The 17,004-nt window shown below is 40.4% G+C and overlaps 1 protein-coding gene across 1 annotated transcript in view; it reads left to right on the plus strand.

The window, feature by feature from the left end:
- The window catches only part of ANO2 (anoctamin 2), a 150,091-nt gene that overhangs the window by 98,775 nt on the left and 34,312 nt on the right, over positions 1-17,004 (plus strand). The window contains exon 15 of the mRNA XM_030960274.1: positions 14,031-14,105. Coding sequence (XP_030816134.1) covers positions 14,031-14,105 — 75 coding nt within the window. The remainder of the gene's footprint in view (positions 1-14,030; positions 14,106-17,004) is intronic.

Consider the following 17,004-nt stretch of genomic DNA (forward strand, 5'->3'; position numbering starts at 1 on the left):
CTCCAGTCTGAGATGAAAATTTGAACAGGAAGCAGGTGAACAACATAAAGACATGAGGAGAAGCAGTGAGAGGAAAATAGGAGCAGAATGCCTATGTATTGTAGTGGAACCAGTGTTGGTTCTATGGGTAGAATTAGAAGACTGGGCAAAAGAAGGAGCAAAGACAGAGACCTTTGCTAAGGGAAACAGCAGCCAATGTCTTCAAACCAAATGGGATTTGATATGAATTAGTTCTGTGCTGTAGATTCTTTAAGGTGAAACCACATAATATGTATGAAGAAGTCATAGAATCACAGAATGGCCTGTTTGGGAAGGGACCTTAAAAATCACCTTGTTCTAGCCTCTTGCAGGGACACCTTCCACTATCCCAGATTGCTCAGAGCCCCATCCAAGCTGGCCTGGAACCCTTGCAGGGAAGGGGCAGCCACAGCTTCTCTGGGAAACTTATGCCATGGCCTTACCACCCTCACAGGGAACAATTTCTTCCAAAAATCCAATCGAAACCTGCTCTCTGTCAGTGTGAAGCCATTGCCCCTTGTCCTGTCACTCCAGGCCCTTGTCAATAGTTTCTCTCCATCTTCCCTGTGGGCTCCCTTCAGGCATTGGAAGGCCACAGTGAGGTCACCCCAAAGCCTTCTCTCCTCCAGGCTGAACAATCCCAATTCCCTCAGCCCTTCCTCCCAGCAGAGCTGCTCCATCCCTCTGATTCTCTTGGTGTCCCTGCTCTGGACACCCTTGAACAGGTCTGTGTGGGACTCTAGAAGAGAAATGTAAGAAAGGAATAATGTTGACAAAATATTCCATAGATTTTCTGTGAGGCACCAATGGATGTGAGGCACCAAAAGATGCCTGTTCCTCACTCCAGAGAAGATTTCTGGTGGGAGGCAGCACAAAGAAAATATGTGTCTTGCAGAAGAATAAGGCAAGAATGGAAAAATGTGCACTCCAGAAGTTCTGTGACAAAAGGGCCTTATGATGTCTGGGTTATTTCTAGGGCAGAATAAATCCATGGGGCTAGAAATTGTGACAGAGCTTCTTTTGTGGTGGCTGGGGAAACATCCCACCCACACCTTGTCCCCAGAGAACATTCTGGTTTCAAAGGCCGGCAATCCATATGAAATAGCATCTCCAAACAGCTTGTTGTCATGAAGAAAAGCCACCTGGCATTCCTGGGTGTGCTGGCAATGGGGTAGCTCAGGAAAAGAGAAACAGGTGGATGTGTGTGGTATTTATATCTATATTATGGATAGTAGTAAAGAAAATGGGAGCTGCAAATCCTTGCTGGGCCTTTGAAGGCCCCAAAGTGCAGTGTTGGAGATTTGGACTTGGGAGTTTGAACTGTTTGAGTGCACTGAGATGGCAAGTCTCATTTGAACCTGCCAGTGTTGTATCACTTCCAGACCTTTGTAAACCAGATCTCAGGGTTCCGTTGACCAACCATACACCATGCCTGGCAGGACAGTCACAGTGTTAGTTTTCACCTTCTTTAAAATACTGAGTAAATAGATAATTTCTTGAGCAAATAAACAAACAGGTTTTTTTTGGCTGTTCCTCCTGCTGCCTGAGGAAGCTCATCTGTGGGGAAATAAGTATTAGACAATAGAAAAAACACACATCTTTTCTTAATAACATTGCACATTTAGTCTAATTATTTTAAAGATTCCAGATGCTTAATCTGTTGCTAATATGTTCAATCTTATTTGGATAGAAATGAAATTTGTTTGTTTCTGATGGAATGATTCCATCTTATTATTCCCATGAGTAGATAATCATAGCACTGTTAAAAGCCAATAGGTTGTTGGGCACTTCTACAGACATGAGAATTTATGCATTTTAGGCAATGGATGATGCAGGAGTTGATGTGCGAGACTTCAGATATTTCCTTTATTCCCTCACCCATTGCCAGGTAACAACGTTTTGTGAGCTGCTGATTTAGATGAACTGTTGGGCCAACATCAGTAAGCCTGAACCTCTGGGTATTCAGGATTGTGTTTAGACCATGGAGCTCTGAGAGATCTGAGCAATCCTTTCATTAGAGTAGTGTCTAGGCTGCAAGACTTTGTAGGGTTAGCACCGATTTTGGCCCCAGCACCAAGTGACTCGATGCTTTTGTTCACTGATTCAGGATTTGGGCTTATTGGAAGGCCAATTTGCTTGTCTGTACGGTCTGAGAGTCATCTCTTTGTGATTTTTCTTTTTGTGTCAAGGACAACAGGTCTGTTGACTCAGGATGTCAGAGTTCCCAGCTGCAGGTCAAAGATATAGGTCTCTGTTGGGTGTGCTGCTTTTGTCATGGGAGGACAGAATATTCTGAAGGCAACACAAGGCAGCTCTGTTGAATTGGCTTGCTCTGGACAAGGGAAAAATACCTTTGTGAACTGTTGGCTCTTTAACTCCTTGACTTTGTGCCAAGGTGTTGGCTGCTGTGAAGCCATTTGTCTGTCACATCCAAGTTTCTTAGTTATATTGTGGGGAATGGATTTCTGTGAGGTGGTCATCATATATTAAATACCCTCTCATGTAATAAGGCACATGCTTTCAGTGGCCTCTGGAGTGGTGTAAGATGGTTGTATTTGCTCACAGGAGTTAAATGAATGGATATGTGATGAGAGAATAATTTATAAGTGACCACACCTCTACTCACATCCTACTAGTAATTGTTGACTTGAACTACTTAACTTTTAAATTTCTTTTACTAGTGATTTGAGGAAAATACATGAGATTTATCAGCATTCTGTAGTTTTCTGAACAGGAGAAAGAAATAGAAAGAGCTCACAGTAATTTCAATGGTTTTCAGTCCACAAAGGTGTTACAGAAAACAGGTAGGTATTAGAGAAAACAACAGGTAGGTATTACATAAAACAACAACAACAAAACCAACAGAAAACAAAAAAAAAAAACAAAAAAAAAACAAAAAAAAACCCCAAAACAAACAAAAAAAAAAAAACCCAAAAAACCCAGGAATTAAGCTTAGAAGTGTACATCCAGTTCCTGCACTGTGCTCCAAAGCAGGACCAGAGGACCAGCTATACCCAGTGTCATGTTTGCCAGGCATTTCTTTAAGCTGTTCTTAAAAGTCTTCAGCAATGAAGATACCATGGCCTTGTTATGGAACTGTTCCCAGACAGTACCTACATCTGTTTGAAGGATCGAAGGATTTACTGTTCCAAGGGTTTTCTTCATGTCCAATCTAAATTTCCTGTTGGTATTTTAATCCCCCACTTTTTATCTATATCAGCAACAGATATGAAGACTGTTTATCTATTTTCTTTACATACATTTCCTTCAAAATACTTTTTGTCTTTAATTTTGATATAACCGGCTTTCCTCTATTACCCAAGTTATAGAATGTCGCTAAATGAGACCTTCAGGAAATCCATAAGAACTATCAAACTAAACCAAAAAATTATAGAAACGCAGATGGCCTTGATTTCAATGTGCAAGTAATGGAGAATTCCTCAACATTTCTAGATTCCAAAGATCTTGCTTCCTCCATCCCTCATCTGTACAGCTGTACCAGTGACCATGTTCTATTAAGGGTGAAAAGCAAACATGTCTCTTCCTTTTTGAAAGAGGTCATTCACATAGAATGGGAGTGGGACATGAGTGGGAGGTCCCTACAAAAGCTCTCTCTGTCCTGGCATTGCCTTTCCTCCCACTTAGTCATGGCTGATGGGAAGTTCAGGGAGTGACTTTATTACACAAGTAAACTATGAGGGCTTTGGAGTGACGAGACAAGGGGAAATGGCTTCACACTGACAGAGAGCAGGTTTAGATTGGATATTAGGAAGAAATTCTTTCCTGTGAGGGTAGTGAGGCTCTGGCACAGGTTATGCAGAGAAGCTGTGGCTGCCCCATTCCTGGAAATGTTCCAGGCCAGGTTGGACAGGGCTTGGAGCAACCTGGGCTAGTGGAAGGTGTCCCTGCCCATGGCAGGGTGTGGATGAGCTTAAAGGTCTCTCGCAATCCAGACCATTCTATGTAACAGAAACTTTTAGATCAGGTTTGTGCCAAGAAAGGACACCTAACAAACCCCTACAATTTTCTATTGGGTAGAGTCAACCTTAAAAATATTCTAGCAGTTGAGTGCAAAGAACTGTAGCAAATGAGAGGATCCATCTGCATAGCTTTGGGAACTTTGAGGAAGTACTGCATTGAGGACTTCACACTGTAACCTGTTTTTGAGAAAAACCCCTTTCTTTGTTAACTTTAGCTGAAATTCGATTGCAATCGGGGATTTAAATGCAAGATTCCATAGCACTGTTTTCTGCGACAACAGCAGAAGTTCAGAAATTTTTTAGCTTGGTATAAGAACTTGGAGCAAGTCTCTGGGGGGAGGTAGAGCATCACAAATCACCCTATTTGACTTATGGCTTTGTCCAGAGATCCTCTCAGTGCATCCTCCTGATACCCAAGCATCTTGGTGATCTTTTCTCTAATTCTAGAAATAGCCCAGGTAGGCTCAGCTCAGGTCTGTGCTCATCCAGTGGAATATATGTGCCCATAGTCTACTTGCTCTCTCCCATGTATAAAAAACTGGGAGAAACATAAGCTCATCCCTTGCTAGAGGTGAATGCAGAGTTTTTGGAATTTTGAATGTGTTAGAAGGCTGATTTTGTGTATACCACTCTCCAAATCGCTCCATATCATACGCATAAAATTTACCCCCATGCAGGCTGTGAATGTTTTAAGACATTTATCTCCTCACTACCTCTGAGGATGATCCAAGTATAAATTACAACCTTTTCTATACTCTCCAGATCTGATTTTCACACAGTAACTCCCTGCTCTCCAAGAATATTTGATATCACTTTTTACTTTGCTGAGCATTATTGCTGTTTCAAATTATGCTCCTTGTTGGATGAGTCTTAATTTGCCCTCCTTGAATCTCATTCTATTTCACACTTGTATATCTGCTTTCTCAACAGCCTGGTATTTAATCTCTGCTCCCTTCACTATTCACAACCTTTCCTAATTTAGTATTCTCTGCAAACCTGATTGACGTGGCCTGGGGAGTTGTTGCCATGTTAAATGTAGGATAAACTGTGATCCCTGAGTAGATACCACCTCACAGTTTCATGTACATGTTTCCACTACTTTCACCACTTATTTGGTTTGGGATTACAGGTGTTGTTTTGTTGATAGATCTACTCCATCCTTTTTTTTGTTAATTGTAGGAAAGACTCAGAGAAATACTTTTAAGAAAATTAAACGTGAAGCCTACTATTTCCAATTTTGCTAGCTTGCTTTATAATAAATTCAAATGAGGCTTTTCAAAGCATCTTTAAATAGATCTGCATTTTACTGCCAACTACCAACACAACTGTTTCTTCAGAAATATGGAAAAAGGGGGAAATTATTTGGGATGCTGGTAGGAAGTAGCCCCCTGGAGAGTTTTGTGTGTTTCCTACATAGTTTTAGCACATGTATACAATTGGAATAAATATTACCCAACTCAGCCCAGTGTATGAGTAGTTATCATTTCTCTGTTTGAAAATTGGAAAGGACTTGCAATTAGATTGCTATGGACCAGGGAAAGTTCAGGTTGGACATCAGGTTGGAAGAATTTCTTCACATAGAGGGTGATTAGACATTGAAACGGGTTGTCAAAAGAGGCAGTGGAATCCCCATCCCTGGAGGTGTTTAAGGAAAGACTGGATGTGGCACTCATTACTCTGGTTTAGTTGACAAGATGGTGTTTGGTCCAAGCTTGGACTCACTGATCTCAGGATTCTTTTCCAACTCAATTTGTTCTGTGATTCATGAGGAAGTCACTGCCAATTTGATACCATCAGGAATGTGTATATATATGTGTGTGTATATATATATATATATGTCTAAAGATAAGGCTCATAATATCAAAATGTATGTATTTCATTACTCTTCCAACTCCATTAATAGAGTTTGCCTCCTTGTCTTTGCCTTTCCTTGTTTTATTGACACCTCTTAATCACTATACTCCCCCACTCTTGTTGGGTTTTGGAGGGAGGCCGGGTGTGTGTGAAGGTACAGGGATGCTCATTATGGACTTCTACTTGCTATAGACTTTCACCATGATTAGCCAAACAAAATATTTTCCCTGGATATGGGATCAGAGCAAGGGGCAGTGCCAATTACAATGACAAAGAAAGCAGGGTCAGGACTCTTCTAACTCCAAAATGTGTCTTTTTTGGAGCAAAACAGAGAGAGCTGGAGGCCCCTTGCTCTTGCATCTTTTCCTATCCTTCTAGTCTTCCATTTGCTATTTATCCAGAACTCTTTTCTGCACGTCATCTCTCTTATTGGCAAAAGTTTGCCTCTGTAGATTGTGTTCTGCAACTGTGTTTCAAATTTTATAGCAAATTCAAAGTTAGAATACAAACTTAATTAATACTTTACAGCTGGTAATAAATGGTCTGGAGCCAGAGAAAGAATTTTGCATAGCCACATCCCCCTTTTAATTCATTCTTTGCTCCTCAAGCTTTTCATTACCAGCCTAAAAAGTTTGCTAAAATTTACACCACTGTGCTCTCCTCTTGTGCTGGTGTGATCATTCACAGTTTGTGCAAGCTAAATTTGAAATTGTGACCCAAGGAAGCCAATAATGTGTTGCATGTCTTTGTCTCATGCTTTGTGTGGGGATAAGTGGCTTCACATGGTGTAAGACAATGGAGAATCATGTTCTAAGCGTGCAATGCCAGGGCCTTACAGTGAGATTTTGCTTCACTAGGAGTTCTGTGATGATTTCACAGCAAAAAGATGTTCAGTCCAGATTCTTCCAGCTAGGACACCAACACAGAATTAGGCCAGAAAAACTTCAAGGGAACATGGAAAGGACATCTTTCCTCAGAGTCTAGCACTAAATGCATCTCTTCTAGAACTGAAATCATAAGCTCAGTTGAATTTAATTCCGAGAACTGTAATTTGTGCTTTGCAAATTGCAAAATGGCCAACTGCATTACTTCCACTGGGCCCAAATTGCTAATATGAGATGTATAATGAGATTAAACAAGTGATTTTAAAGATAAAGTTCAGATAAATTGTTATCTACCTGTGACAAATAGACTTGAAGTTACAAAAGATAACATAATTTTGCACATTTTTATATTTTAAGGCGAGATACTATAAGTAGCTGGGAACCGATTGTGTAATCAATGGACTCATATAGAGCTGTTAGTCCTATGCTTAAAGATTTAAGGGGGAAACTCTTAAATTAAATCCCTTCCAGTAATTTAAATGGCGCTGAATTATGGGTACTACTAAAAGGTAATATTTTTTTTAAAGTTATGCTTGATAAATTGTTTTAAAATGGGTTGTGTTTATTATTCTGTTAACTTCTCGATTCGATGTTCACAGTTTACATGACAAAGTGTGAAACCAGATTGACTGTTACAATAGTGGTGCTCTGGATTTCACGGTACAAAGTGGAGATTGGAGATCCAGCGAACTCCAGGACAGTGAAATCCTGTTTTTTTTCCTAAAATCAGTCTTTGAAACTCACTTTGTTTCCCCTGATAGTTCCATATCCAGTCAATATCAAAGTGTAGTAAATTGATTTAATCATGCAAAGTAAAGTAAGCACATGTCTGGCTCAAAATCTGTCTTCCTTATGCTTGACTATATTTATTTAAGAGTATTTTAAAGCCACATGTGGTATTTGATCACATTCTTTGAGACTTTTCAGCAGATACATTAAAAAAATAAAAGCTGAGCAGGTGACAGGGTATCCCTTCATGCCCTGAGCTGAATTTGTGACATTCCAGTACCACCTTCTCTACTACGGCAGGCCCAGGTACCACAGTCAGGGGCTTTGGAAATCCCACCAGATGTATTTGTACAGCTGGCCCTTTGCCTTCTCAGGATCAGCCTCATTATGATTTATTAACCATCTACAAAGAGCATTGACAAACAATGAATATTTATGACTACAGATGTAACCCTATTGTAGATGTAACCCTATTTACAGATGTAACTGCAAATTACAGTGTTTTCCTGGTAATATTCTGAATGGCTTCAAGTTGACATAAATAATTCATACTTGTAAAGCCATATGTTAAACTGTCATTGTAAAAGACTAAGTGCTGCCAGTTTTCACTTGAACTGTATGTAAATATCAAGCACTTGATATTAAACAGTGATATAAAGTCTAAGCACCTTAATGCCACTTACACAATAAAGATTGCAATATGCCACAGTGCATTGAGTGCTAGTGTCAAAAGAAGTTTAACTGCAGCAAAGGAATCATTTTTATTCCTGAGTAAATTACAGCATATTAATTTAACCAAGTCTGGCTTTACAGATTTAAATTACAGTGAGAGCAGACCTCTAGCCTTTGTTATTATTACTGTGTGAAGGAAACAGCTTGAAATATTAACACAAATCTACTGCAAGTCGTTAGTTTTTATCAAGGTACTCATTGCATGCATGAGACATACATTTACATACATTTAATATGTGTATATATATGTGTGTGTGTCAAATGCTGTGCAAATGTCATAGAATCATGGAATAGCCTGGATTGGAAGGCACCTTAAAGACCACACAGTTCCAAGCCCCTGCCATGGGCAGGGACATCTTCCACTGTCCTAGGTTCTCCAAGCCCCATTCAACTTGGCCTTGGACACTTCCAGGGATGGGGCAGCCACAGCTTCTCTGGGACTTTTTATTTTTCATTAGGAATTTCAGAATGTAGTGTTAAGACTCATAAGGAGTAAAAAGCTCTTGGATTCATGGATTCTTCCCTCCATGCTGCTAGCATCTCCACTGACAGAGATGAGGCTGGCATTCTTTTTCCTGCCAGGCTCCATGGTTGGAAGCACAGCCCTCACCCACTGCATAACTTATTTCTGGTCTTGTGGGAGGGCTGAGTCTCCTGAGGCACAGAGACTTGGCTACTCACACACACTTCCATGAGTCCTGTTATGTGGAGGGTCAAGTCAGTTGCCCATGTCAAGGCTGTAGGCTGTGGGAGATTTACTTCCAACCCCATTACAGGTGAAGAAATACAGCTGTAGGCTTGCTGCATGGTTCCCATTCTGAGGGAGTGGTCTCAGCCAGCTTAAAAGCCACGAGGTGGCCTGATCATAGTTCAGAAGAATGCACAGCCATGTCTCAGAAGTCTCTCAGTAGATGCTCTTAACTGACAATTTTGCAGCTAAATGACAAGGCTGAAGAATCCAGATAGGCAAATTCACCTTGGAAATAAGCCATACATTTTCAACAGCTAAGGTAATTAGCAATTTGAATGACCTCATAAGGCTTGTAACTGACTATTCATCACAGAAATGCTCAAGCTGTGGTTAGAGGTTTGTTTTTTTTAAATAGTTAAATCACATTTGTTATCCTTATAGCAAAAATCTTCTCAAGGAAGTTGTGTGGTTACAAAGGAGACTAAGACTGGGCGGTTAAAAATAACATTGCTTAGCCTCAAAATCCATTAATTTCCATGATCCCAGTACTGAGCCATGCACACACTTCTCAAAGCTTTCTGTTTTGCATTGCTTCCACAATTTAGATTGAGAGTGTGTCCACTGAAAGCTCCACTGACAAATATGGTGTGTCTGTGCTACTCTGCATGTTTCAAGGACAGCAAAAAATTTTAATTAAAGGTTTTGCAGTTCTTCATGTGTCTCCAGATTAACCTTGGCAGTTTGTTTTCCATGTGCAGTCCTGAGACAGAACATTGCTCACAAAACACAACCACATTAACTGTTAAAATACCATTGCTGCTTGAGTGAGAAGAATAGAAATTAAGTTCTCTTTTAATGGGTTTTAAATCAAAAGTGCTTTCTTTTGCTTCAGTGGGAGTGTGAAAATAGAACTTGTAGATTCAGACAGGGATAGACACAGGCATTACAGATGCTCAGCATGGCAGCAGTTTTTTCTTTCCTCACAGAAGTTTGAGGGCTAATACAATCCCTCAAAAAGTTTGAGTCCCAAATACAGGCTGAAAGAATCCCATGAACTCGGTCGAATTTTCTTAATTGTAATGACCGTTGTGGCTACTGCATGATCCCAGGAATGCAGTCCTTGATTGTGCCTCTTTTTGTGTCATCACCCTGGAATTGATTACTTTTCACAACTGCCCATTCTGCAGGCCTTTTCTGGCTCATAGTTTGCAAATGGCTCTGAAGGATCCATTTCTCCTTGTCTTAAACTTATTTCAAGGCCAAAGTAACACTATAGGGACACCTTATTTCAGAAGCAGCTTGTTTTATGCCTTGTCTTGAGCCTGCAGGGCACAGACAGTGCTTTAGGTGTCACACAAATACAAAAGAGCTGCATTTAATACCACAATCCATATTTCTAGGTGCTCATTTGGACAGTGCAGCTTTTACACAAATTAAAGCTTTTGTATTGAAGTAGAAATTAAATTAGAAATCTACTAAGAAATGTGTGCTTATAAAAATGGCAATTACTTATTTGAAGCTTCCTGGGCATACTTAGAGATGAATTTCTGGATTTTGTTATTGGAAATATAATTTTGTAGCTTATTTTTGTTGCTAGCAGTGTAAGACCTTAGAGAGGAGTCCTAGATTTTGTTCTTCCCTGTGCATCTTTTTACTAAATTCCAGTCAGTTATTACAGCTCTGTGCAAGTCCAGTGAAATCACTGGGATTACCCAGGTGCAACCACAATGAAGACACTGAATTTCAGCACTGGAGCTACAAAGCAGGATGGAGAAGAAAAAAAAACCTCTGGTTGTACTCCCCAAGTGCAGGTTGAGTTGGCATTGGTGATGGTTAGAAACACCTGTTTGGGGGAGGTGTCATCTTGAGGGAAAATATCAATTAATAACTGGAATACTTGTGACCTGAGCAAAGTGGCTGTGGTTTAATTCACAGAGAAGCATAGAACTGTTTTCAAAAGCTGCCTGGTGCTGTCCAAGTGCAGGGCACTTCCAAGTTTCCACAGCCCAGAAGCCCATCCACCTGAAGATGCAGAGCTGGATCTTTGCCATGTTAGGTAACTCATGGAAATAAACTGTCCAGAAAAATAAAGAAGGGATTTAATTTTATCTTTCTTTCTTTTTTGATTTTTTTTAAATTTCACTTTTTCTTTTTAATAGGAAAAGAGCTGTAGATCTTCAAGGAATATATTCCGCACATGATTAAACATTAAAACAGGAACATATCACTGCACACAGACCAAAACCTGCTTTTTCCTCCACTAGAATTTTAAATCCGTCATTGTATGGAAGGAAAACAAAAGTAAGGTTTTAAAAGTAAATCTTTTAGTTTTCCTCTAGCACAAAACCAAACAATTTATATTGTGAGGTTTTCTGTCTGCGTATAAATATTCCCCTGCAACACAGTTCATTATGGACAATGTTCCTCAGCGTAACATATCTGTCACTGAGATTGTTTTGCAGATGATCAATTTTGTCTTATTGTGTCAATAAATACTTACACTTTTGGGCTGCTCCAAATAGAGGATCATCCAGCCCAGTTCCTGGCCCTGCACAGGATCCCCCAACAGTCCCACACTGTGCCTGGCAGTGTTGTCCAAATGCTCTTGGAGCTCTGGCAGCCTTAGGGCTATGACAGTTCCCTGGGGAAATGGGAATTCCCTGTTCAGTGCCCAACCACCCTCTGGGGGTGGTTTCCTGCTATCCACCATAAACCTTCCCTGACTCAGTTTCATCCCATTTCCAGGGTCCAGAGACCCTGTCTCTGGTCAGAAGAACAGAAGGTAGCTTTCCACTGCCTGGATGGATGAGGATGAACTGGGAAAAACTGAGATGGACTAGGAGCTCTGGGAGGGAATACGAGGAGCTGAAACTTCTGGGATGGACTGGGATAGACTAGGATGGACTGGGAGATCTGGGATATTGAGTTAAATTTCCAGATTTGTTTTTAGCAGTGTATGCTAAGCAGCTCAGTTTCTTCATCCAACATTGCCTTTATTCTCATGTTGGCTTAGCAACTCCTCATGTTGTTCAGATCTCCCTTTGGCTGAGTGCTACAGTCCATGGCAAACTCATGGAAAAATAAGGTTCAAAGAAGCACATACATGGAAAAGTGAGCTGAGAAGACGGCCTGCTGATCATCCTGGTGTAACCCCTGCCAGCAACCACTCACTCCCCAACAGCAGGACTGGGGGGAGAATGGGAACGGTAAAAGACAGAAAATCCCTGGTTGGGATAAAGGTAGCTTTATAGCAAAGCAAAGCAAAACAAGGAATTAATTCCCTGCTTGCCATGGTTGGCAGGTGTTCAGCCATCCCCAGGAGAGCAGGGTGCCATCACATGCAACAGTTTCTCAGGAAGACAGACACCATTACTCCAAACATCCTTCCCTTCCTTCTTCTCCTCCCACTATATATGCTGATCGTGGTGTCATAAGGTTTGGAATGTCCCTTTGGTCAGTTGGGGTCACCTGTCCTGGCTGTGTCTCCTAAATTCTTTCAGCAGTGTGGCAGCAGAAAAGCAGGAAAGGCTTGGCTCAGTGTAAGCCCTGCTCCACAATAACAAACCCATCTCTATTATCAGCCCTGTGTTCAGCACAAGTACAAAGCACAGCCCCATACAGCCCCTAGTGAAACTGTAAAATGTGGTGTCCTTCAGGCCTTCTGGGAATATAATCACTCAGAAATTCTTTATGTCCCGTAGAATTACTGAGTGGTAACGGCCAAAATGCAATGAAATGCATGTGTGCATTCACAGGAATGCTTTTTCAAGTAGCCTTCCAGCTAGGTGCTGGACTCTGTGTATGAACTGTAAAGAGTATTTTTGTGCTGTGCACACTGGGCCAAATTATTGGTGCTTCTGGTTTGGTCTGCTGTGTCCCAGTGCTGCCAGGACTGTCTGAAGGAGACAAGGTCACAAGAGGGGCTGCTGAGTAATGATCTCTCCCAGTGTCTGAGGCACCACCACCATGGCAATGGATGTATAAGGCAGGATTATGTCCTAGGTCTAATTCCACATCCTGGTTAGAAAATCCACAGCTGCATTTCTGCACTTATATGCTGCATTCCTAATTCTACTTTGGGAAAGCTTCTTACAAAAGCACAACGCTCCCAGATTTTTATGTTTATCCATGGGCAATTGTGCCTTAGAAATGGTTTATAGGAAACCTTGGACCTGAATTCTAATCTGATTTAAACTCATTTAAATTCAGAATCACTCTGGGCTAACTCATGTGTAAGGGTAGTACTGGTCCATGGGGCAGCAGTGGTGCTTCACAGAAATACCAACAGCAGCTGGCTTTGTGTCCTTAGTTAATTTGATTATATAGTTTTAGTTTAACTTAAACAAAGCAGCGACCTTATTATTATTTTAAGAAATCTATTTTGAGAGGAGGGAATCGTATTTCTCACATAAATCCATCTTCAAATGTCTTCTTTAGATGTACATGCAGCTGGGGCTGGAGTTGAGTTTGTGTGGGGATGGGAAAAGCGTACTCGATTTCACTGATCACAGTTGCTTTAAATTATGCGGGGAAGAAGGAGATGCTGTTTATGCATGAAAAACACAAGGTTGGCAGTGGGGATCAGAGGGGCCTTGCTTTTGTAGTTTCCCTCTGCTATAAAACAAGTACCATGGGAAGGATTGGGGTGCCTTGTCAATAATTATCTGAGGGGTCACATTTGGTGCTTGTGACCATTAGGAAAATAATCTGGGTTCAATGGTAGTCAGCATTCTTATCATGGTTTCTATCTCAAGCACTGTTCTTCTGTAGTTTTACAAGAAGCAATTAAAAATAAATGCTTGAATCTTGCTTTGCCTAAATGTGAATTAAAGTCAGTCTCGGGGATTTCTCCTGATATGAACTTTAGTAGGACTTGAATACATGTTTTCAAATACTTAAATCATAGTTGCATAGGATATTTTCTTAATTTTGCAGACATTTTCTACATGTCTTATTTACTCTTCCCCTCCTTTATCTTGAATTAAAATCTACTTTAAAACATCAGTGTTCTAAATCGCATAATAAACTTCAAAATCACAGCAGGGGAATTGAGAATGGCTCTCAACAACAAATCCTATTAATCATAATATTTCCTATTGTACAGTTCTGTCACATCTCTTATTTTATGTCTTTTGCCTACAGAATGAAAAGGAGAAACTGACATGGAGTGACCGCATGCCTGGATATGCAGCGAACTTTGGACTGATTCTATTTATGGTAACATACTTTTCATTTCTGCTTGTTTATTAGATGTGAGAAACTTTGCCATGAGCATCTAGAAGGAAACCCTTGAATTGCTGTTCTCAAATATGTTTAAAATCTGAAGGTAAGGTCAGTTTGGGAGAAATACTAGGAAGGTTCATGGAGCTCAATGCCTGCCTCCAGCTTTAATCTCTTTTTCCAAAGGCTGCTTGTGGAAAGTCTGATTTGCTGTTATGCCAGCAGTTCATTACACAAATTCTGCCTCTCCCCCAGGGTTTCTGCTCCATCTCTGTTATCCAATGAAGGGATAACATTGATGTTTATTTGTGAGCACAGTATTGCATATGTTGGTCACAGTGACGTTCGGAAAGGTTGAGCCTCTGAACAGGCGACATCCAGGTGAAATAAATCAGTTGCTGATATATATTTATCCAAGACATGTTCAGGGATGGACTGTACAGTAGATCATGGTATACAGTAAGATCATGGTACACAATCCTCCCTTGGGAGCAAGAATCAGGTGTGGAGGACAGCCTCTAAAGTGCGAACACCATTGTCCTAGTCAAAAGTCAAATTTCCAGCAAAACAAACCCATCATGAAGCTACTGGACTTTGTAAACAGCAACAGGAAGGCTTGGGTAACAAACCTTAAATTACATGGTAAAGGATCCCATTATCCCTCTGGTTACAGTAATTACCGACTGAAACCTTCTGTTCATACCTACAGCCACTATAAAATGGCAGTGAAATAGGCCTGTTTACACCATTGCAGCATGTAACTAGGGAAACTCACCTGCGGCCTAAATTATTTTAAGATAGCTTAGTGTATTTCTAATTTACTCAAATTTGCACATACTGCACCAGATATCCTGAGAAGATTTCATTTCTTTTTCTGACAATCAAATGCTCGCATTGAAGTTAATGTCTACACCCTTATAGATATGTTTATATATTTATGAAGAGGTATGCATTGCATATTCAGAATATTTTCTGTACATTTTAGATGTGTCCTCTATGGATGTACTCACAGCATTTTGAGTGAGTTTAACATGCTGTGGCCATACCCAATATTTACTTTTTAGACAGAATCTCTAAGTGTCATGAGTCATGACTTAGAGCAGGCCACACTGAGTCTGACTAAGCACACAGCCCTGACTGAGCTTTTACAAGTCATTCTTTTGCAGACAAGGTGCTTACATGTGCTCTTGACTTTCACCACATGTTTAATTCTCCCCTAAGCATGAGCTTAAAGTGCTTTCCTGACTCATAAGCTAGGTATTACCCTCCCTGCTTACTGTAACATCTCAGAGAGATTTATAAAGGGTTATTACCTACAGTTTGTGAGATGTAAAATGCAGAGCTCCAATTCTTCAACTTCTGTTCATGACTAGTGGAACTAGGCTGACTTTCACCAACTGCAAAGTGGACACAGTGATCTTATTTTTGCAATATTTTGAGCATTATTTATATATAAGTACCTACAGGAGACAACTTGCAAACCATGCATGAAATTCAAACTCACTCTTGATGAGGGAGAGCATGCTCTGCTATTCGACATGGATATTGCAAGTTGCTCTTTACTCTATGGGATGTTTCCCTTTTTCCTGCTAGATTAGTTAAAGACGAATTGGAAAGATCAGACTGAAGTTTTGTTGTCAGTCTGTGAATTGTAGAGAGAAACCTTATTAGGCTTGTTAAGCTCTATTTCTATTATTATTCACCCAGATTAATTATTTTAACTATAAGGCCTCTGTACAAAATAAATAATAAAATCTTGAATTTATTCGTGTATGCAGGGGTACAAGAGCCAGACACAGACCTGCACACAAGCAATTTCTAGTGCTGTAAAAGCAATTGTTGAATTTTTAATGCTAGCTTTCCCAGGCCAAAAGGGAAACGGTGTTCCAAATCTATAGGTGTTTTCCATGAAAATTTCTACATTGCTATAGAGTGATGCTGTTTTGTTCTGTCCCTCTTTCCCTGAGATTTACATCCCATACTTTCCCTGGTGATTCTTGAAGCTGGTAATGGTTTTCTTAGCATAAAATCTTTCCTTTTTTTTTTTCCCCCCTCTTAATTTCCATACTTCTGTTGTGTACTTCACTTATGTGAATCCTCTTTCAAGAATTGTGTCATGGTCTTTTCTTTTTTTTCTGGCTTTTCCTCTGTCTGTATTAAGCTAGGCATGCTGGTTTTTTTGTTCAAAATGCAGGTTGAAAAAAACATTCTGTTTGCTTCTCTTGTCCAGTCTTACTTCACCAAACAATTCCAAGGATTAATTCGCACATATGTGGATGCTTTAAAATCTGATCAAGTCCTTTTGTTGCACACAAAGCCTCACTGGACTGCAGAGGGGGCAGAAGATCCAAGTCTGATTTAAGCTATGCATTTTTGCAGGGATTGTAGGACAGAAGTTCACAAGTCTTATTTTTGCAGAGATCAATGGTAGCAGGAGATCTAGGCTTGGCTGGGCATCTAAAAGCTTTTCTTGAGTGTGATTAACAATAACACAACACAATTTATAAACCCCATATTTAGAAGGCACATGTGGTAGAGATTTCTGAGTTGGTGTGAAGATGCTGGTAGTGCTGGGAGAGAGCAGGGTGGCATGGAGCAATGAATCACGGGGGCTTTTCTTTGTTTGGCTCAGTCAGAGGAAGGAAGAAAATCAATTTGTGTCATGGCAGAAGAGTTCAGCCTCTTCCACCCTATTCTCACTCACATGGTGTAATATTTGACTCTAGAATAGCCCTACTGGGGGGCCAGAGAACTATCTGGACATTAAATTGTTATCCTACTTGGATGGAGGTAGCAGCCTAGCCCACAGGGTTTTATAGCTTCCTTCTCATATCTAGTTTGCTTTCCTGTTTGTCTTCATTCATACCAGGCTCAGTAGGTGACCTTTTCTGCAGCC

Source organism: Camarhynchus parvulus, chromosome 1A, assembly GCF_901933205.1.
Source record: "Camarhynchus parvulus chromosome 1A, STF_HiC, whole genome shotgun sequence".
Classification (NCBI taxonomy): Eukaryota; Metazoa; Chordata; class Aves; order Passeriformes; family Thraupidae; genus Camarhynchus; species Camarhynchus parvulus.